Below are 22,783 nucleotides of genomic sequence, written 5' to 3'. Positions count from 1 at the left end.
GGCAGGGGTGGACTCTCCATGTTGGCCAGTCCAGAGAGCCTGTCTCCATGGCCCCCTGCTCAGCCCCAGGCCTTATTGCTTGGCGAACTCTGGGACACCCAGACTCCAGCTGCTGGGAAGGCAGTGGGGGGACACCTGAGGTGTGGCTCCTGGTAGGCTCAGAGGTGCCTCTCTGCCCTGTAGCTACAGCCTGTCCTGCCTGCTGGATCCCCAGATCTAGTTGGCCAGCAGAATATTCAAGGCCAAGAAGAGCCCGCCATCATCAAGTTCAGGGGTGAGTGAGTGTCTGGGCTGGGGTGACTGACTCCTAGGAGTTCAGTAAAGCTTTGAGCTAAGCGTGTCCTTGGGGAGTCCGATAGCTGGCACTGGGATCCCACCTCCACTACTGAGCAGTCCTGTGACTGGGGTGACTCTCTTCAGCTTCCTGAGACTCCGTGTCCTCCTCTGTGAAATAGGTGATAGTAAACGATTTCTCCCGTGGCAGGGACAAGTGGGGTACTGGTGGCTAACAGCACTGAGCACAAGGTCTGCAGCACCCAGTGCAGTGGGGACAGGGTGGGTGGCCATGATTCTGAGAGAGGCCCCCCAACATAACCCGACACTTATACTCAGCCCCCAGGCCCCAATACCGAGCCCCATACCAGTGGCCGATCACAGCCTCATCCTCAGTAGCCGGGACACAGCTGGGAAGCTTGCGATGCACCGGGCCAGCTCCTCCCACCTGACAGGAAGGGGAGCATTGTAAGCTGATTCCTGGAGTCCCCTGAAGCCCAAGAGAGAGAGGACGACCCCATCTCAGCTCCCTGACATCCCCCAGCATCTATGAACCCATTGGGGAGGGACAGTAGTTATTTGTTGTAAATAATAAATGCCATGTTTGAATATTATATTAAAGTCCTGTTCCCTTTACAGCCTGGAACTTGTGGTGTGGTTCTGTCACTTTCTGTAGGCATGTGAGGGAGACACAGAATCTCACATTTCTCCTTGAATCAAGAACTCTTCCGGGTCATCAGCTTATTGTATGTGGGAGAAGGGAGAAGGGCCAGCCCCTTCTCTGGCTAGTGGGGACAATCCCAAGTCCCCCTAACACCGAGGACCAGTTCATTTCAGTATCATTCAGCTCCTCCAGGTGCAGGCACAGCCCACCACCCCTTCTCCTGAGATTTAAAGGTTGAAGGTACTTTCACAGGCAGAGAAAAAAACCACTGAAATGTGGGTGACTTTAAAACAACACTACGCAGGACCATGTCATGCCACAGGCAGGGGCTGCCTTCCTAATTCTGGAGGAAGAGGGAATGTTTTCTGCTTCTCTTCTTGAGGTTTCTTTTGACCAAATTTTAGGAACTTGTTGTTTTCTAGTTCAATCTCTGGGAATATATCAGCTCTAAGTGGAGAAAACAATGGAAAAAGATCAAAATGTGCACGTTGAGAGGACAAGACCCACGGAAGTTCATTTGCAGATGGACTAAAGGCAGGCAGGACTTTCCCTCCTGAGGGCCCTCTAGGGGCTCCATGTTCACCTCTGACCTAGATTTGAATCCTGCTGGAATCCTTGTCCAGGACCCTGAATTCCTTTTCCTGCTTGATTTGTATCCAGGAGGAAAGATTTGTGATGCAGCTTTTAAGGCTACAGCTGGGCCTTGTTACATAAACATTACTGCTCCCTGTGAACTAGGATTTTCAGCACCCCTGCCTTCCTTATGCAATTCCCTTTAGGACAGAATTTCCCTAGAAAGCCCCAAACCTCCTCCCTGACTTGGCCTGATGGATCCCGAGTGAGCTCTACTTTGCCAGGATAAGGGACCATAATCCTGGCCAGTCAGTGACCCCACATTGTCCCTTGCTGTCCAAGGTGACTTCTGAGCCCGTGTTCTTCTGAGGTCCATGGTCTTGGACAATCCTCAAGTTTACACACTCAGTGTTGGTGTTCCAAACTCGTCCAAATGGGGCAACTGGGCCCAAGCCCTTAAAGTGTGTCAACCCTGGGTGTCTGTGATTTTTTCCCCAGTCTTGTGTTGTGGTTACATTACAACCACCTGCTGGGGTGTGAACCCTGTTTGGAGCTTTGAAAGATCAGGTATGACGGGGTTGTGGGGGGCTCCAGCAGGGAAAGCCACGGAACTGATGATCCATGGACGTACATGAACACAGCCTTACCAATTAAAATACTGAAATGCTCCCCATCTGGTGGTGAATAGACACTGCTCTGAGCTCGCACCGAGAACCCACCACATGACTAGAAGCTTTCAAAGGGTTACTAAGTGGCATTTTGAAGCTCTTCCCTTGGGAACACCCTGTAAGACGAGGGCCAGATGAATCGCTTGGCACTTGTGAGTTATCGCCTCCTTTCTGATGGCTGCAAGTGTCATCCAGACACACATGCTGGACTCTGTCAGGGAAGCCTTCTCAGGACAGCCAGAAGCTGAGGATGAATTCTGGTTCCCGGCATCCCAGGCCCTTCCTGACACAGCATAACCACCCAGGAAAGTGGTTTGGTAATGAAAAAACTGGGAAGGCCATACTTTCCCTCCAAAGAGAAAGAGAAGTGCCAACAGTGAAAGATTGATCCCCCAAATAGACAATTGAATCCCAACAAGCAGTGGGTTCTTGTCAGATTACTGATGCTGAAAAGGCCTCTTTTGATAATAGCACGATCCCCCAACTGCCGTGTCCATCTACATGAATCAAATTTCCAACACATATGGATCTAAAAAACTGGGGGAAATCTGGTATTTCCTTAGATGCAACTCTGAAGTAGCATGCAACAAAGAACATAAAAATGGAGACTTAGAAGTAAATATCTAATTTGAGAACATAGACATCGAAGTGCTTTTGAAATATTTTGGAATCTATTGGAATATTACACAAAAAGAATAATCCACTTTAAGTAGGTTTTACTGTGACTGTGGGGAAAAACTGAATCATCCCGTGACGTTGATAACTCTCTGCTGACTTGAAAGTAAAAATAAATAATGTGCATAGTAAAGGAAAATGAGAGAACAGCATGAAAAAAGAAGATCTTTCTCTCCTCACCTGAAACTCAACCTCTCACCTCAGAAAGAAACCACTGTCTATATTTTCTATTTCACGCAGCAGAGTTTAATAAAAGAAACGTATTGGTATGTTTTAAAGTTTCAAGAGCTCAAAGCAAGGAAACATTAGGGACGCTGCCAAGAGACCTCACTGAGGTGCCTGCTCCATTTCATCTGCTGTCAGGACGTCCTTCTTGGCCCCTCACTTTCTCTGCCTCACTAGCAAGTCTGTCCGCCATCAGTGCTACCACCAGTCTCTCTCCTGTGCTCTTCACTGCCCTTTCCTCCTTCCTGATACCTTCCTCAGTCGCCAGAAATTGTTGGCAGTGGAACTGTGGAATGCCCAGATCAGCTCCTGGAATCATCTCTGCCAAATCTGAAGACCGGCAGGAGTGGGCATGGAACCTGGAGTGCAGACTACCTGCGAATACACCTGGCAGGGATTCACCTGTGTGACTAGGTGCAAGTTTTTGCAACGCTTTGGCAAGATTGAAAGGACTTACCAGTTTTCCTGCATTGCTGCAGGCCTGGAGTCCTTGCGGTCTCTCGGGCCAGCAGACCTGGTGGGGCTGGTCCAAAGTGTCCTCCCAGAGACCCGTCACTGCCAGAATGGGATGGGATTCTAGTATCCGGCCTCTTGAATATGTCACTGGACATCCTCAAAGGGTTGAAGATGCTTAAACCAGGCTTTGGTTTGGACTGGTTCCCACAGTTACACTGCTTCCTCTGTGAAGACGTAACTATCATCCTTCTTTTCTTCTTACCTTACAAAAATAAATCATGAAATTGGGTCAAATGACAAAGGAACCCTGACTTTTTAGGACAATTATCCTGGTTGTTTTGTACTTCCACCCTCCCTCTGTCCTCCAGGGATAGATCTGACTTGTGTCCTGGGATGTCATCAGGCAAAGTTGCATCAAGAACAGAAAGCTCAAGGTCAAAATTTAAGGCTACTCCAGATCATTTCTCCTCCCCCATCCTGTTAACACCCCTCCTTGTTTGAGTGTGTTTCTATTATATTCTTGTCCTTGTCACTCTAAACCGCACAAGTCCTGACACTCCCTCTCAGGGCAGTCGGTCCCCAAACCTTTACTAAATCCCAAATCCTACCATTTCTGTGTTTTCTGACTACTCATTTGCTTAATCCATTGACCACTTGGTGTTCATAGAAGTTAAATCAATAGTGACATTATCAACCACCCCCTGTTAACGACTTACTCCCATATCCCAGATGTTCACATAATCCAAACGTTATGGTCAAAAGTAAATAATTCAGAAAACGTATTCACCCACCACAAATTCCTGATCTCTAATACTTTTATTCAAACACTCATACAGTAGATACCTGTCCCTCAAGATCAGAAGTAATGCCAGATCACCGATCCCCACCTTAAGATCCTCCTACACCTATCAATCCTGGATTCCATGGACTATGATCTCAATACTTTCCTTGGAATAATAAAAAACTCCTTACCACTCATTTATGTTGTAAACCTCCAAACCAAGACGTTCCCAATTATCTGCCATGCCGTAGCTACTGCTGGTCTTATAACAAACTGAAGAAAAAACATGAAACATTATCTTTTGGTACCATTGTAAAAACAAAACCATCTGCATCAACTGGGAAGCACCCATAATGCCTGAAAATTTTGTTCTCTCTTTTTGTGTTGGGTCAATAACAAAAAGAAAAATCAACTAAAAAATGGGCAATGGACCAGAATAGACTTTTTCCAGTGAAGACATACAAGGGACCAATAGGTGTATGAAAAGGTGTTCGGCATCACTAATCAGGGAATGCAAATCAAAACCACAATGAGCTATCACTTCACACCTTTTAAGATGGTGATTATCAAAAAAACTATAGATGGTAAATGTTGGTGAGGATGTGGAGAAAAGCAACCCTTGTGGGAATGTAAATTAGTACAGCCATTATGGAAAACAGTGAGCTTCCTCCAAAAATGAAAACTAACATATGATGCAGCAATCCCAGTTCTAGTATATACCCACAGGAATTGAAATCAGGGTCTCAACGAGATACCTGCTCTCTAATGTTCATTGCAGCTAATTCACAATAGCCAAGACACGGAAGTAACCTAAATGTCACTGATGGATGAATGGAAAAAGAAATGCAATATTAGTCAACCTTGAAAAAAGAAGGAATTTCTGCCATTTTTGACAACATGGATGGACCTGGAAGACATTATGCTAAGTGAAATAAGGCAGACAGAGAAAGGCGAATACTCACTTATATGTGGAATCTAAAATAGTCAAACTCATACAAGCAGAGGTTAGAATGGTGGTTACCAGGGGCTGGGGGGATGGATAAATAAGGAGCTGATGGTCAAAGGATACAAAATTTCTGTTATCAAGATAAATAAGTTCTGGAGATGTAGGACAAGCATAGTGCCTACAGCTGACAAGACTGTATTGCATATGTCACATTTGCTAATAGAGTAGATATTAAGAGTTCTTACCACAGAATAATAGTACAAAAGGAGTTGAGAGAAAACTTTGGGAGGTGATGGATATGTTTGTGGCCTTGATGGTGGTGACAGTCTCAAGGGTGTATACTTAGGTCCAAATCCATCAAGCTGTATATGGAAAAGTAAGACATAATCGTTGATTCCTCTGCACCTTGAAATACACCGTGTCCTCATCACAAGAGAAAAAAATTTGTAACTATGTATGGGGATGGATGTTAACTGGACTTATTGTGGTGATCATTTCAACATATATACAAACAATGAATCATTATGTTGTACCCCTGAAACTAATATAATGTTGTATGTCAACATTACCTCAATAAAGACAATATAACAGAGAAAACCATTTGAATATTGTAAATGAGTTCAGTGAATCCCTGAAACTGCCCCATTCCCATATGAGAGTTACTGGAAGCAGAGAGGATGAAGTAAGATGGAAGAAAGTTGTACAAAACAGTAATCAAATTAAAATCATTTAAGTTGCTATGAGCTCCTTGTGGCAAAGTTCTTTGAGCACTGATCATTCACCTTTTCTTGGAAAAGCATACTTTCAGATCCAACCCATAATAGTTTCATCATTTGCTCTAATAAGAAAATTTCAACTTAATAAATAAAACCAAAAGCATCCCTTATGTATGAATAAAGTTAGTGAACTTTACAGAGAAAAGAGCATATTTGCACACTCAATAAAGGAAACAGAAGAACTGAATGATGATTGATTCTCATTCAAGCTTATCTTTGAAAGCCAGTAAAACCAGGTTATCTTTTCAAGGATGTGTGTAGAGCTGTCAGCCTTGGAAGACAGAAATAGTGACCTCCTCTGGAGCAAAGGGCAGGCTTGCTTACTGCCCAGTATAATAGAAATAACACCCCTCTCTGGGGCAAAGGTCAGCAGACTTCCTGCCCATTATCAAAGATTTGAGTTCCTTAAGCTCTGAGTTCTTGCAACCCTCTGCATGTCACCCGGCCCACTGTGTATCACCCTGTAGGAAGTGGGATTTAGTGAACCGGTGCAAATGCTGATACTCTGGCCACTGCTATTGCTGTGACATTAAGTCCTTTGTCTCTGACCCATGGGTCTCATGTCTTTTGCCAAGATCTATAAGACCATAGTAGGCTGACTTATTAACTTGCAGGTAAGGTAAAATATCAGGCCTTTCACAGTTCCTGACAAGCGCTTTAAGTAACTAGTAGTCCTAGGAACAGAGAGTTATCCAGAACAATATGCATGGATGGTCTTCATAGAAGACTTCATGCAACCAAAACTTTAATAAGGCTCTCTGACCTCTTTTATTTCTACCCCAATTAGAAGGAGAGGCACCAAGCTATTACAGACCTATGGCTTGTGCAAGCCACCTGGAGACCTAGTGACCAGAAACTTCCCATGGCGAGCAAAGACAGATGGGCATATTTCCAAAATGGACCCATCTGCCTCCCTATCATCCAAAAGACAGTACATTATCTTAATTTATGATGATTTCATTCATTAAAATCTTGTGATGGGCCAAAGATACACTTCTAAGAGGAGTGAGGCACATGGCAGTTGTAAGTAGATTAACAGATTTGGTGAATATGAAACTCTAAACTAAACTTAGTGTTCTAATCAATTATAAGGTACAACAAATTTAATTAGATCAATTAAATGATATTTAATGGTATGCCTGATTATTACTCTGCAATAATGATCAAGAAGCTCATATAAATAACTATAATTGGTCTTACTTTAAAATATGATAGTCAAGACTTTTTGAGATAAGCTGGAGAGAAGGAAGGGGAGAAATAGATAGCTGCTCTAAAGCCACTTTCAAGACAGCTGGATCTACATGTAACCCAGGAGATCGAGGCAGATGGCTGTGTGCCTAGATCCTCCCTGAACTGTGGTTCTCAGGGATGTCACGGGGCTGAAGCAGCTTTCTGAATCGTGTTTACATGTCCATGTGTACAATACCCCTGACCATGAGGATGAAACACCATTCAATCATCCCTTACACCCCTCTAATTTACAATTAGATTTCAAAATCATTGTATCATTACATGATCATTTATTCCTCAAACCTGTAGGATGGCGAGCTAAAAGAAAATCAAATTTCAATGGCTTCTTTTCTTTCAAGGACCAAGACGTTCTTTCACAGTTGGAATACGGATTAGAGGATAAATCCAAGTCAATGGAAACAACTTAAGAAATGAACAGAGGAATATTTCATTCCTATATATACACAGTTTTCACTGTGGCAAAAACAGAGTTACATTTTAAAAAATGAGAATTTTTTGAAATTTTATAGATATTAAAGACATTGTTTTGCTTATATTCCCTTTGGTTTACCAAATGAAACTCACTCTTTAATGGGCATTTCTAGCATTGAGTGCTAATAACAGCAGCTTTTTAAAATTCTTATTTTTCCCCGGTCAAAGACCAAGGGCAGAGGTCATCAAGAGGTCAAGTCTAATCTACCTATAGATGTGGCAGGCTTAACTATGGATGTTCAAGCCAGACATTGCCAGCAGAACCAAATCTCTTCACCCATAGGTGAGTTTTTACTAGTAATCACAGAGACTTAAGAATATCAAAGGAAATTCTGTGGTTTTTTTGTGTGTGTGTGTGAGAAGGACCAGTCCTGAGCTAACATCCAATGTCAATCCCCCACTTTTTTGCTGAGGAAGACCGGCTCTGGGTTAACATCCGTGCCCATCCTCCTCTACTTTATATGGGACACTGCTACAGCATGGCTTAAGAAGCGGTGCATCGCTGTGTGCCTGGGCTCTGAACCGGCAAACCCCGGGCCGCTGCAGCGGAGTGTGTGGGCTTAACCGCTTGTGCCACTGGGCAGGTCCTCAAAGGAAATTCTTTATTAAGAACCAAAGTTATAGATTCCTATCTTGGATTCATTACTTTGAATTTTTGACCCAAATCATATATATCGATTGGACCATGCTCAATTCTATGATCTTTGGAAGATTCAGCCTACAGCTGAAGAGAAACAGATGCGACACCAATATCTTATCCTCTCTGAAGTCCAACTGAGAGCCCCTGGAGTCAGAAGTTTTCAAGACAAGAAAAAGTCATCCTTCTGAACAGAGAGAGTAGAGGCTATTCAAACATTCAACTTTAAATTGTTAACATGACTCGTTAGAATGTGATGGAGCAAGCATAATACCTTCTAAGTTTCAAGATTTTTCTCCAGAATACTGAGATGGATGACCTTGAAGGCCAATTTCCCCATAAATGTATTTATTCAGTGATAAAATTAATTTCCCTATAAAATAATTCCCATAAAAATGTTAAAAATATATCATAGTCTCTCACTAAAAGGAAACAAAGCAAACTGAGCAGTTGAATAGCGGTGCAATAAATTCCATACAATGATCTTACTGCAGCGTTATGTACAATAGTGAAACTGGATGTAATCCCATTTCTATCAAAGAAGAAGTAAACAGATTATGGTATTCCTGTTCTTTGGAATACCTCTAAAACATTTAAAATGGTAAGTTAGAATGATGTGCACTGATAACGGGAAACGTCTATGATATATGGTTTGGGAAACAGCAAATTGCAAAACGATGTAGTTATGTAATTTATGTTAAAAAACTTTATATGTGTTTATAAATACATAGGAAATGTCCAGAAGAATAAACCCCACCTTGTTAACAACAGTTCCCTCTGAGTAGAGCAGTGAGTTTTCAGGGAAGAGGATGAAAGTGGAGGGTTTCGTTTTCTATAGATCTGTGTAATTTGACATTTTTAACAGGGTGTATTTCTTTCATAATTAGAAAAATGAGTGATGTGGCCATTTTGTGCAGGGCAACAGTATTATGTTCACCAGTCTCTGTACTGTATGTTACTGCACAGCACGGACTGTAGGAGAAAGCCCAGGGGAGAAATGAAGACAAAGAAGACATGACACCCGCAAAAAGTCAGTGGAGTATTTCTACATAACAAACCTTCCAGGCGAGTGATGGTCGGTGTCCACTGCTCCAGCTCTCGCAATAAACCTAGAACCTTCCCAGGATAAGCCGGAGGACCACGCCCAACTAGTCCACTGCCTGCCCGGGGCCTGTATATGCAAGGTGACTGCCATCAAGCAGATAATGGACTCAGGATGGGGTGAGAGGCGGAGTTCCAAGTGGAGATTCAAAATGTACCAAGAAATTTTGTGAAGTGAAGGAAGCTACTCGACCTCTCTGAGCCTCAGTGTCCCCCCCTGTAGAATGGGGATCACAGGTCTACTTCACAGAGCTGTTGGGGAAGATACATAAAAGTGCCTGTGACAGCCAGTGTCCACATTATTAACAAAGTTGTATCTGACTTCAGAATAATCAATGAAAAGAATAATGTTAATGAGACCAAAGACGAGATGCCCAGCTTCATAAGCAGCATGAGAATGAGAGGAGCTCTGACTAAGCAGGGTTCTTCACAGCTCCACTGGAGAGGACGAACACGGGCTACACCTGGATAAGTCAATGTTGTACAATGACTCGTGTAGTGAGGGTGGGTCCCTAAAGACACTGCGAAATACAGTTACACACAGTGGCTCCTAGGAAACAACTACAAAGCAATCAACACAGCAGATAGGAATAGGAAAGGGGCAAGCAGAGGAGGGTAAGAGCCACAAAATCTGATGGAAGACACTGAACCACGATGAGCTCCCAGCTCTGTCAACAGCTGTTGTGGTTGCGCTAGGAGATCAAACTTCTGAGAAAGCCATTGTGGGGACGCTGGGAGCACAGTGGTCACTGCAGCCACACCTCAACAGCAGTGCATCGGAGCACACACACCCCAAAACTTTCCTCTCCATTAATTCTTGTTTTAAGTTGATGAATATCCTCATGTTTCAATGTCTCCTTCCAACCCTTGTGGACGAGTGTTGTCAGAACCCCCTGAAAAATGCACAGGCCAGAATAGGATGGAACACTGGGCGCTGGGGGAGCAGCGCTGCACCTGACCACACGCACTATCACCTGGGCCTATTGAACACGAGAGAAGAATCCGAGGATGTGGTCTAATGAGAATTCCCTGTCTTGCCACATTCAGAGACACCACAGAGTTTCTCGTTCATTTTACAAAATAACATTTTACAAAAATGTTAGAGAATTCATGTGTCATTTATTCATAAAGAGGCAAATTCTTGACAAAGTGACAGGGTCCAGTTTCCATGACCAGGTTTTTCAGTTATTTTGATAATATCCCACATTCAGGAATCGGAAATGTAACCTACTGGGATGTGTAATATAAACAAGGACTTTTTTTCATGTAGATCAATGCCCAGATTTTTGGGGAGGACATAAGTCGTGAAAGCTGCTAACCACTCCTTCACAGGTTTCAATAGAACTTTTAAATTAATTTACCAATCTCAGGAAAAGAGATTTTGGCCATTCAAATTTTTTATTTCTGCATTCAAGTGTACAGTATAGCCAAGAGAATAAACAGAAAAAAATTGACAAGAAGATCTTGCTTGCATTTCATCTTTTGCAAATAAGCAAGCTATTTTATGCTCTGTTCCTTTCACTATTCTAATCAATTTTTAAAGAATACGGTACATCTGACTATCCCTGGGCGTGTTTATCCGGGAACTTTGCCGGAATCCAAAGCAGAGATGTTAAAGCTGACGAATTTCAAATGCTGCCCAAGTGCTGTCTACCTTACACATCCCTCTCCCAAAGGTGGACCACCGGTCTCTTCCTGAGGGATCAGAGTCGTCACCTGTGTCTCTGAGAGACTGGCCACTCAGGCCTGAGCTGAGATTAGGTGATCAATCTAAAGGGCAAAATACTTAAGCTATTCTCATCTTAAGGATGCTGTTTCAGAGGCCTCTGCACTGGAATGGGTTGGTGAAAATGACCTACTAGATACTTTCTTGGGAATTGGCTTGTTCTCCTCTGCTCTTAGCGGATCCTGGGGAAACCAGTGATTAACATCAAGGATGCCTCAACTTCCACATCTGCAAAAAAGGCAAGCAACAGCCAATGTTACCACCCTGTAAAGCTCTTAAGTTGTGCTTGTAAGAGGGGCCACAAGGGCGAATGTCTCCCAAAAGCTAATGAAATGTTGGCACTTTGGCTGGAGAAGGCAGAGGGCAACATGCAAAGTGGAAAGTTTCTGGGATGTCAAACCAGTTCCCATAAGCATTTTAGAGAAGCACCTGGCCCTGGACTAGGTAGGAGGCTGTGGAAAGACCCACAGGCATGCAGGTGGGAGGAGGAATCAAGCCACGGAGGGAGGTGGTGTGGAAGAGGGATGAGTCTGGCTTCAACTTTGGACAAAAGCAGTTGCACGCTGCAGGCCCGAGGCTGCCCATGCAGCCGCCACACCCTCCTAACTCCCTGGTCCTTCTCGTCCCATCACATCCCTCCGGGGCTCAGTCCACATGGAGCAGGTGCAGGACAAGTGTCTGCAGCCAATGACGGTTTTGCCCTCAGCCAAACACACACCACCCTGTTCCTCCCCTTAGGGCTAGGCACCGCCCTGTGCCCAGAGCATCCTGGGAGTTGTAGTCCTGCAGCCCTTCAGGCTGCCTGCTGGGAGCAGTTAAGAGACAAAAGCTCCCAGCATGCACAGCTAGGGGCCCCAATTCCTGCCTCGTCCCTCCGTCCCTGGGCCCCAATCCTCTGCTTCTCCACCCCACTCTCTACCCCGCCTCTTCTCTATACCACACCCACCCTTCATGCCCTGTGTACCCCCCAGAGTATGCGCAGTGAGGATGGACTGCATCCCTTGAGCCCAGTACTCAGGTAGGGGTGGGGCTGACCAGACTAGCTGTTGCTGAGGATGCTTGCAGCCCTATTGGAAGCACCCTGGTCAGTATTTGAAAAGTAAATTCAATATCTAAAATGGAAATACCGGGTGCCTGGGATCCTGGAATTTGCCTTTTCAAGGCCACCGGTCCTACCATCCCCTGCATCCCTCCAGGCTGCCATGATCCTCCCTCTGGACCCCGTGGTCAGGGTCGCTGCAGAGATCCTCCCTTTGGACCCCACCCACCTGAAGGGCCCATACCTTGGTCAGGCATCTTAGAAGGACTGCCCTGAGACATGTCATAAAAAGGAGAAAACATCACATTGCACAGCCCCAATTCCTGCATTGTACAGACAGGAAACTCAGATGCACTGGTAAGTGACCCCTAAGCCACTTTGGGTAACCACACTCATGCCCCTTGTCCGACGCTGCACACAGGCTTGTTCACTGGACTTCTTTATCCCAGTGTGGACCTCTTGGCCTCGTTAACACAGGCAACAGCACCAAAACTTCTCGTTACTCTTTCCCACTATGTTAGGCAAGTTTGTGTAGGAAGGTAATATGCAATTTCTGCTCTACTATAGGGCTGGCTCCTTGGCAACCAGTTTTAATATCCCTTTTTAAATATACCCTCAGAATCACAAAATAATTAAGCAAAATAATTTGTTGCTGTTGGGGGTTATGGTGATAATTCTCTGAAGTCATTTTTCAATTTAGCTACTCTGACTCCAAATACTACAGCACCACATGCTTCTCAGACTTGTGGATGCACAGCTCCACTTCTTTGCAGAGAGGATGCACAACAGCAGAATATCCGTGGCCCGACTTTCTGGAGCATCAGTATTACTACAAGATTTAGAAGAAGCAAAGTTATGTCATTTCCGAGGTAAGGAGTTAAAAACTTAAAACTAAGATGAGGTGGGAAAGTCATATGCCATTAATAATTGTCAGTAATCTGTGCCTGAAATGTCAGACTGTCTCTGAGAAAGAACTCTGAGACCCTATTTCCCATTGTTTTCAATAGGAAAAATTAGAAAACATAGCAAATCTATCGAAAAACCCTACCAATTTCCTAAGTCATGATATGGCACCTAGACATAAGTTACGAACATCATGTTCTCCTCGTTTTGTTCCTCATTCAACCCAGTCCCACAGGTCTTGAGTGCATGCTGTGAACACTGCACTGTGCTAGGTGTCGAGGCCTTGGTGAGCATCATCGTGGGAGTGGAACTTGCTGGAGAAAGATGACATCATAAAATCTCAAAACCATGCCAGTTACCAAATTGAGGCAAGAATGGAAAGACCCAGGGGACCACACAGGGTGAGGGCATTAATAGATACTTGGGAGTATTAAAATCCATCTGATGATGTCATGAGTGAATGTGTTCCACTTTAAAACAAAACCCTGCTGTTATTCTGAGATATTGAGTTAGGATCTTTGTGCAAATATGCAGGATTTAAAATGTTTATTGATGTATAACATGCGTACAGAAATATATGCAGAAGTCATCCATGTAAACCTCAAAGAATTATTATAAAGTGAACACACTTGTGTGACCAAGAACTAGCAGCAGCTTCACTCAGACCTGGACAATCCCTTTCTTCCTCCTTCCTCCTCAAAGGTAACCAATATCTTACCAAAAAACACTGTATATCAAGTTTGTCTTCATATACAAGTGTTTTATTACAGAAAATTTCTGTTTTATTACAGAACAATATCTGAGAGCATTCTGCTCTGTGGATGCCAGAAAAATTTAAACAATATACAAAAAAACAAAATAGCATAGTAGACCCATCACCCAGCTTCAACAACTACTAATCATCTGCCATTTTTGTTTCATCCACACTCCATCCCATTCCCACCTCACTTTATTATTTTTTTAGTCTTTTGTGTGTGTGTGGAGGTAAGATGTACAGTGAAAGGCACAAATCTCAATTCTACAGTTTTGGCAAATAAACATGCCCGTATAACCTTCACCCCTTTAAGAATAGAATGTTTCCAACACCCCCAGAAAACTCCTTCCTGTTCATTCTCAGGCAATTTTTTCCTTCCCCTGAGGCAACCTCTGTTCTGGTTTTTTCACCATGGGTTCATCTTGGCTGAAATCATCCCACGTGTATTGTTTTCTGTCCAGCTTGCCTCCCTCGGCACGAGGTTGATGAGACTCACCCAGCATGTGTGTGTCAGCGTTTGCTCCTTGGCACGGCTTAGGGTGTTCTGCTCTGTGGATGCCCCGCAGTGCTCTCATCTTCCTCCTGGGGACTTGCAGGTCATCTCCTGCGAACATTCTTGTACAAAAGCTTTTTGTATGCTGTTTGATTCCTTTATTAGCATTTAAGTGACACACATTTTGCACTTTTTAGTGGTTGTTCCAGATTACAATATACATCTTTAACATATCACAGCCTACCTAGACTTAATAGTGCACCAATTTAATCAATGTAAAATATAGAAGCCTTGCTACAGAACAGTTCCACTTAACTCTGTCTGACCTTTGTGCTATTGTTTTCATAAATTTTACATCTACTCATGTTATAAATCCCACAATACAGTGTTATAATTTTTGCTTTAAATAGTCATAGGACTTTTAAATAAATTAAGAGAAAAAAGTTAAGTATTTGGAGGTAGATGCTTTGAGGTTCTGCAAATGTACTGTTTCTTCTTTAAGTTTCACCCACAGTTTTTGCATTCACCAGTCAGTCTTGCCCACAGTAATTATTACTGTGGTGTTCTAGTGGCAATTTTCTATTTCACGCTATCCAGCTGCGGTTATTATTTGGAATTCTGTGAGGAAGATTCCCCTCCTCCCTCTCCCTTCCTTCTTCCTCTCTGTCTCTCTTTCTTTCATTCTTTTTTCCCCCTTTTTTCTTTCTTTCTTATTTAATCTTTTTTATATCAGTATAGACTCATGGATATTTATTTTATTCTCTGGGTAATAATCCAATGCTACCATTATTTATTTTGTTGCTCACAGTTTTCCAACTTGAGCCATTGGGAAGTCTTTCAGATTGATTGCTTTTGACACATCTCATCATTTTCTGTGTTTTTTTTTTTAAAGCACTTTCAGACTTCCTGGCACTACAAGATGCTCCAGGCTTATCTTGTATTTTCCATCTCCAGCCCTAGAAGTACCCATTTCTCCAAGAAAACCTGCTTATTTTTATTGGAAAATGATATTTAGAAACCAAGATCTAGGAGCTAGGTGTGCTCATTGATACTAGGGTGTCACTGCTTCTAGACCCTCTCAGCAGAGCTTGGAAATGTATGTATGAATATAAACTCAGGTATACACATCTATCAATCGATCTATCAGTCTATCTATCAATCTGTCTATCTGGATAGATATATTAAAAGAGACATGGATTCATACTGATAATTCCAACTCCAATCCAGCACCACAGAGTTTATTCTAGCATTCTCCTTTTGCTTATTTGTAACTTCTTTCACCAACAGTGAGAAACTTAACTCCAGTTAGCTACAATATATTTACTAATGTGTCAACTACTTTCAGAATTGCTAATCCATACCCTTATGAAAAACAAACTTACCACCTAGAGTACAGTGTTTGTGTCGAGTACATTAGTTTTACAGTATCCCGTCAAAACATTGTCTTCCACAGTTACTCAGGTCAGGACCTTTCATCTCCACACCTTCAGTGTGGTTATGTCACATGCTTATAATACAGTGAGATTCATTTGTCACTTCATTCCATCTGAGTTCCCTAGCATCCTGATTGATTTTTAAAATTTGCAGAGTAAAATTCACTCTTTGTGGTTTACAGTTCTATGGGTTTTGACAACTTTATGGTCGTATATCCACCCCCACAGTACCATACAGAGCTGTTTTATTCACCCTCAAATTTCTCTCATGCTGTCACTTTGTAGTCAACCCCTTCCCCCACTCCATCCGTTGGCAACCACTGATCATTTTCCATCCCTGTATTTCTGCCTTTGCTAGAATGTCATATAAATGGAATCATATACTATATAGCCTTTTGAATCTGGCTTCCTTCCCTTAGAGAAATGCATCCAAGATTCATCCATGTTGTTGTGTGAATTAAGAGTTTATCCTTTTTATTGCCAAGTAGTATTCTAATGTACCGATGCACCACAGTTTCTTTCTCCATTCACCTTATGAAGGACATTTAGTTTGTTTCCATCTTTGACAATTATGAATAAAATGGCTATGAAGATTCACACAAGGATTTTTCCTTAAACATTAGTTTTCAATTTGTTTCACTAAATACCTAGGTGTGGGATATCTGTGTCACATAATAAGTATATGTTTAACTTTATAAGAACCTGCTAAACTGTTGTCTGAATGCAACTATCATCTTGCATTCCCAGTTCTAGTTGCTCCTAGTCCTCACCAGCACTTTGTAGTTGCAATTTTATTGGTATTTGCAATTTTATTTTTTTATTTTAGCCATCTAATTGGTGTGTGGTATCTTGTTGTGGTTTCTGCTTCCTTTATGAAAGTGAGTTCTGCTAAGTATAGGATCCTGTGTTGACTTTTGGGTTTTCTTTCTGTACTTGAAAGATGTGAATTTGTTGTTGATTTGTCTATTTTTTTTTTTATAATATATCATCCTTCATTCACGTTATTTCTCCTTCTATGTAATGTCTTCCCTGGTATGTATGTATTTCCCTGAATGCTTTCAGGATTTTCTTTTTATCTTCGGATTTTAACAGCTTGACTATCATGTGCCGAAGTATGGTTTTATTTTGTATTTTATTTTGTGGGTTTGTTGACTTTCTTAGATCTAAAATTTTAGATTTTCCACCAAATTTTGGAAGTTTTATGTTATTACTTATTGATTTGCCTTTCTGTCTCATTTAATTTTTCTGTCATTCCTCTCTCTGCTGGGGACTCAATCATCTCACAGGTTGTAAGGCTCTCTTCATTTTCCTTCAAAAATTTTACATTCTTTTCTTCAGACTGGATAATTTCTATTGCTCTGTCTTCATGTTTCTTCTACTGTTTCTAATCTACTGGTAAACTCATAAGTACTTTTTTTTATTTCATCTTCCTATTTGGTTCGTTATTATAATTCCCATTTCTCTGCTGAGTTTCTACATCTGTTCATTCATTATGAGAATATGTTTCTTTACCACCATTATCATCTTTATAAAAGCTAATTTCTTATCCTTGTCTGCTAATTGCAACAACTTGGGGATAGTTTCTACTGCGTGCTTTTGGTCATATATGGATTACATTTTCCTATTTCTTCAAATCTCATGCTTTTTTAAATTGTGTACTGGAAATCATGTATGATAGTTATAGAGACTTTGGATTCTATTGTATTCCTCTGAAGAGTGTTGTTATTTTTCTAGCAGGGAGTTAACTTGGCTGGACTGAAACTCCAATCCTATCTCCTTTACGGTGGGCATAGCTGAAATCTTCAATCAGATCTTTCATCTTCCAACTGCTGTTTTTACAATAGTCCCTCTGGGACCTACCCTGCATGTGTGTTGTTCAAAGATCTGCCAATTTGGTGTGTGTGGGGGGGAGACTTTCATACATATTTTGAGATTTTCCTCTTAGTGGCTCCCTCCTTTCCAGAATTTCTCCCCTAACTTTCCAGCTACTCTGGCAGCCCCAAAATACATCCTCTAACATTACAAGTAAGACTGTAGTTTCTCCCCTGTCTGGGCCACGTACAGATTTTGGAATGCTTTGAGTTAAAAGCCTCAAGCTTGCAAATATCTCCTGGTGCAATTCCCATCATTCAAGGGAAGACTCCCTCTCAGTTCTGCTTGCTTTGGAAGAGATTTATACATACACACATATACACATTTATTGTATGTGTATTACATATAGATACATGAGTCTATGTAAATATATATATATAAAGTATATATATATACTATATATATACAATATGTATATACTATATATATATATAAAATATGTATATACAATAAATATATAAAATATTTTATGCAGATTTTATCACTGTTATCTGTGAGAGTGTTAGTTCAACAAGCTACTCCACCATTACTGGAAGCCAGACTTCGGTTTTATTTCTTTTTTGGATTTTATATAAATGGAATTATACAATACATAGCCTTTTGAATATAATTTCTTTTATGTATCATTATGGTTGTGATATTCATCCATGCTATTGCATGTAGCTAGTGTTCGTTCATTTGTTGAAAATAATTAATTATTTAATGGTCATAAAATATGCATAACATAAAATTGACCATTTTAACCATTTTTATGTGTACAGTTCAGTGATATTCAGTACATTCACATTATTGTGTAGCCATAACTTCCAACCATCCACAGAACTATTTTCACCTTGCACTGAAACTCTGTGCCCATTAAGCAACAACTCCCTGTTATCCCTCCCTCTTGCCCCTGGGAACCACCATTGTCCTCTCTATTCCTATGAATTTGACTTCTCTAAGTACCTTATATGAGTGGAATCATACAGTATTTTTCCTTTTGTGGCTGGCTTTATTTCACTTAGAATAAAGTCTTCAAGGTTCATCCATGTCATAGCATACGTCAGAATTCCTTCCTTTTTTTTTTTGTTTTTTGGTGAGGACTATCGGCCCTGAGTTAACATCTGCCAATCCTCCTCTTTTTGCTGAGGAAGACTGGCCGTGGACTAACATCCATGTCCATCTTCCTCCACTTTATATGGGAAGCCGCCACAGCATGGCTTGCCAAGCAGTGCATCAGTGCGTGTCCATTATCCGAACCGGTGAACCCCTGGCCACCGCAGCAGAGCGTACGCACTTAACCGCATGCACAACCGGGCCGGACCCAGAATTCCTTCCTTTTTAAGGGTGATTGGTATTCCATTATGTTATAAACCACATTTTTTTTTTTTGTCAATTCATCCTTTGATGGACACCTGGCTTACTTCAAGCTTCTGGTTATTTTGAGTAATGCTGTTAAGAACACGGGTGTACATATATGTCTTTATACCTCTGCATTCACTTCTTTTGGATGTATACCCATAAATGGTGTTTGAGATTCATTTTTTCACATGGGGGAGGGTTCCCCACACCTCCAACAAGAAATACTTGGAATGGCAGCTGGTCGTCAGATAATTCAACTCAATTTGATGCTGTCAACCCAGAGATACATCCGATTCCACAGGTTGAGGGCTCAGTCCTATAAGACTGCACACCCACCCAACCTCACTTCAACTTCATATGTTAGTTAGAAGCCCAGGCTGTTTCCTGTACTTCTGACTGACAGGCTGTAAACCAGAGCTTCCCACAACCTCCTCCTTGGGTTTGATTAATTTGCTAGAGTGGCTCACAAAACTCAGAGAAACATTTACTAGATCACCAGTTTATTATACAAGGATATAACTCAAGAACAGCCTGTTGGAAGTGGTCCATAGGGAAAGGTATGTGAGAAGGGACACAGAGCTTTCATGCAATCTCCAGATGCACCACTCTCCAAGCACTCCTTGTCATTGTCAACCTGGAAGCTCTCTGAACCTCCTTCTATTGGGATTTTTATGGAGGCTCCCTCACGTAGGCATGATCAATTATTAACTCAGTTTCCAGCCCCTCTCCCCTCTCTGGAGGATAAGGGGTAGTGCTAAAAATTCCAAGCTTCTAATGAGGGCTTGGTCTTTCTGGTGACCAGCCCCCATCCAAGAGCCCACCCAGAGTTGCCTCAATAGAACAAAAGATTCTCCTAGTGTTCTTATCACTTAGGAAATTACAAGAGTTTTAGGAGCTCTGTGTCAGGGAATGGGTCAAAGACAAATATTAGAACAAGAGATGCTCTTAGTGTTCTTATTGTTTAGGAAAGTAAAAGGTTTTCAGTAGCTCTGTGCCAGGAATTGGAGGCAGACACTAATAAATATATTTTCTATTATTTCAGAACCCATAAGTGGAAATTCTAGATCATATGGTAATTCTATTTTTAATTTTTGAAGGAACTGCCATACTGTTTTCCAGTTTTATATTCTCACCATCAAAGTATAAGGGTTCCAATTTCTCAACATCCTTACCAACACACGTTATTTTCTTATTTTGTGATAGTAACTATCCTAATGGGTGTGAAGAGGTATCTCATTGTGGTTTTATTTTTGCATTTTCCTGATACTTTGTGATGTTGAGCATCTTTTCATGTGTTTATTGGCCATTTTATATCTTCTTTGGAGAAATGTGTATTCAAGTCCTTTGTGCATTTTTAAATTGGTTTTTTTTTATTGTTGAGTTGTAGGAGTTCTTTATATATTCTAGTTATTAATCCCTTATCAGATATGTGATTTGCAAATATTTTCAGCCATTCTGTGTGTTGCCTTTTTATTCTGTTGATTTTATCTTGTGATACAGAAAACCTTTGCATTTTAATGAAGTCCAATTTGTTTTTTTGTTGTTGCTTATGTCTTTGGTGTCATATTGAAGAAATCATTGTTGGCAATGGCATTTGGACCCAATGACATGCAGCTTTTTCTCTGTGTTTTCTTCTAAAGATTTTATAGCTTCAACTGTAACATTTATATCTTTGATCCATTTTGAGTTAATTTTTAGATATCGTGTGAGATAAGGGTCCAACCTCATTCTTTTGCATGTGGGTATCCAGTTTTCCCAGCACCATTTGTTGAAAAACTTATCCTTTCTCCAATGAATAGTCTTTGCACTCTTGTCAAAAATCATTTGACCTTATATGTAAAAGTTTATTTCAGGGCTCTGTATACTACTTCGTTAGTATATTGTGTTTATTTATGCGAGTACTACACTGTTTTGATTACTTTGTAGTAAGTTTTGAAATCAGACAGTGCAAGTTCTCCAAATTTGTTCTTCTTTTTCTAGATTGTTTTGTCTATTCAGGGTCCCTTGAGAGTCCATATGAATTTTAGGATAGATTTTTCTATTTTTGTAAAAAACATCATTGGAATTTTTACCTCCTTGTGTAAGTTGATTCTTAAGTATTTTACTCTTTCTGATGCTATTGTAAATAAAAATATAATGATTGTAAATTTCTTTTTCAGATTACTTATTATTAATGTATAGAAGAACAACTAATTTTTTCATGTTTATTTTGTGTTCCACTAGTCTGCAGAATTTATTAGTTCTAACAATTTCTTTTGTGGAATTTTTAGGGGTTTCAACGTATAAGATATTATTTGTAAACAAATATAATATTACTTCTTCCTTTCCAATTTGGATGTTATTTCTTTTTTTATCTTGCCTAATTGCTTTGGCTAGATCTTCTAATATCATGTTGAATAGAAGTGGTGAAAGTGGGCATTCTTGCCTTTTTCCTGATCTTAGAGAAAAAGCTTTCAGTCTTTCACCCATGAGTTCGATGTTATCTGTGGATTTCTATATATGGCTTTTATTATGTTGAAGTAACTTCCTTTTACTCTGAGGGTTTTTTAGTGTTTTTAACATGAAAGCGTGTTTACTTTTGTCAAACACTTTTTCTGCATCCATCGAGATGATCAGGTGTTTTTTTCCTTCATTCTGTTAATGTGGTTTATTACATTGATTCATTTTCATATATTGAAACATCCTTGCATTCCAGGAATAAATCTCACTTCAAAATGATGTATAATCCTTTCAATATGCTGCTGAATTTGGTTTGCTAATGTTTTATTGAGGATTTTTGTATCACTATTCATCAAAGATATTGACATGTAGTTTTCTTTTCTCTTAGTGCCTTTGGTTTTGATATCAGGGTAGTGCTAACACCCTAGGGTGACTTTAGAAGCATTCTCTCTTCTTCAACTTTTTGACATAGTTTGAAAAGGATTGGTGTTAGTGAATTAAAAGAAAGTCTTTGGGCGCAGGAATAAATTCAACATAAAGTAATATAAATAAATATTTTTTTAATGTGAAAATTTTTTTTCCTAAAAAAAATTAAAAATTAAGCAAGAACATCACTTATCACTTTATTTCGAAAAAGATTTTTTAACCTAATAGTAAGCATAAACAAATCATTAGAATTAAAATGACTCAAGTGTTAATTTTCTTCATTGCAAATTTTCTGACAGGAGTATATGATGCCATCATGTATGACATCTTTTACGAAAAAATGGTCATTTTTTTGTAGTATTTGAGAACACTATGAATTTTCCCAGTGGCCTCTGACAATACTCTGATATGCAAAGTTATCTTTTCAACATGTCATATCATCATCCTTACCAAATTAACAAACTCTGTCAAGTGGTAATTAATCAACTACTTTTCATATGATTCAGGTTCTCTGCCATCAACTTCCCTAACCAACCAGGAAATTCTACAACTTCTGCAAGATTAACAATTTCAGCTTACACTGTATTTGTCTCATATTGTTTAAAACATCCAAAAATCATTGATAAACTGACCCTGCCCAAACTAATGCATGGTGAATTATAAAAGATGGTCTCTGTTAAGTGGGGAGGGATTTCAGGTTGAACTTAATTTTATAAGTGGTCAATTTATGACAGTGTATTGTTCTGTTATGTATTTCACTTTTTTAAAAAGAGTGATAGGGCCGGCCCCGTGGCTCAGCGGTTATGTGCACGCGCTCCACTGCTGGCGGCCCGGGTTTGGATCCTGGGCGAGCGCCAACG

General features: G+C 40.7%; 1 protein-coding gene across 2 annotated transcripts in view; it reads left to right on the top strand.

The window, feature by feature from the left end:
* The window catches only part of LOC131420735 (ral guanine nucleotide dissociation stimulator-like), a 132,665-nt gene that overhangs the window by 18,783 nt on the left and 91,099 nt on the right, over positions 1 to 22,783 (top strand). The window contains exons 6-7 of one of the 2 annotated variants that reach the window (XM_058566903.1): positions 184 to 274; positions 613 to 768. The exons of the other annotated variant lie outside the window; for it this stretch is intronic. Of the exons in view, the coding sequence (XP_058422886.1) occupies positions 184 to 274; positions 613 to 725 (204 nt within the window). The 3' untranslated portion in view covers positions 726 to 768. Of the gene's footprint in view, positions 1 to 183; positions 275 to 612; positions 769 to 22,783 lie in introns of those variants that run through there. 2 annotated transcript variants of the gene reach the window in all.

This window comes from Diceros bicornis, chromosome 24 (assembly GCF_020826845.1).
Source record: "Diceros bicornis minor isolate mBicDic1 chromosome 24, mDicBic1.mat.cur, whole genome shotgun sequence".
In the NCBI taxonomy this organism is placed as follows: domain Eukaryota; kingdom Metazoa; phylum Chordata; class Mammalia; order Perissodactyla; family Rhinocerotidae; genus Diceros; species Diceros bicornis.
This window is presented reverse-complemented; position numbering and strand designations above follow the sequence as displayed.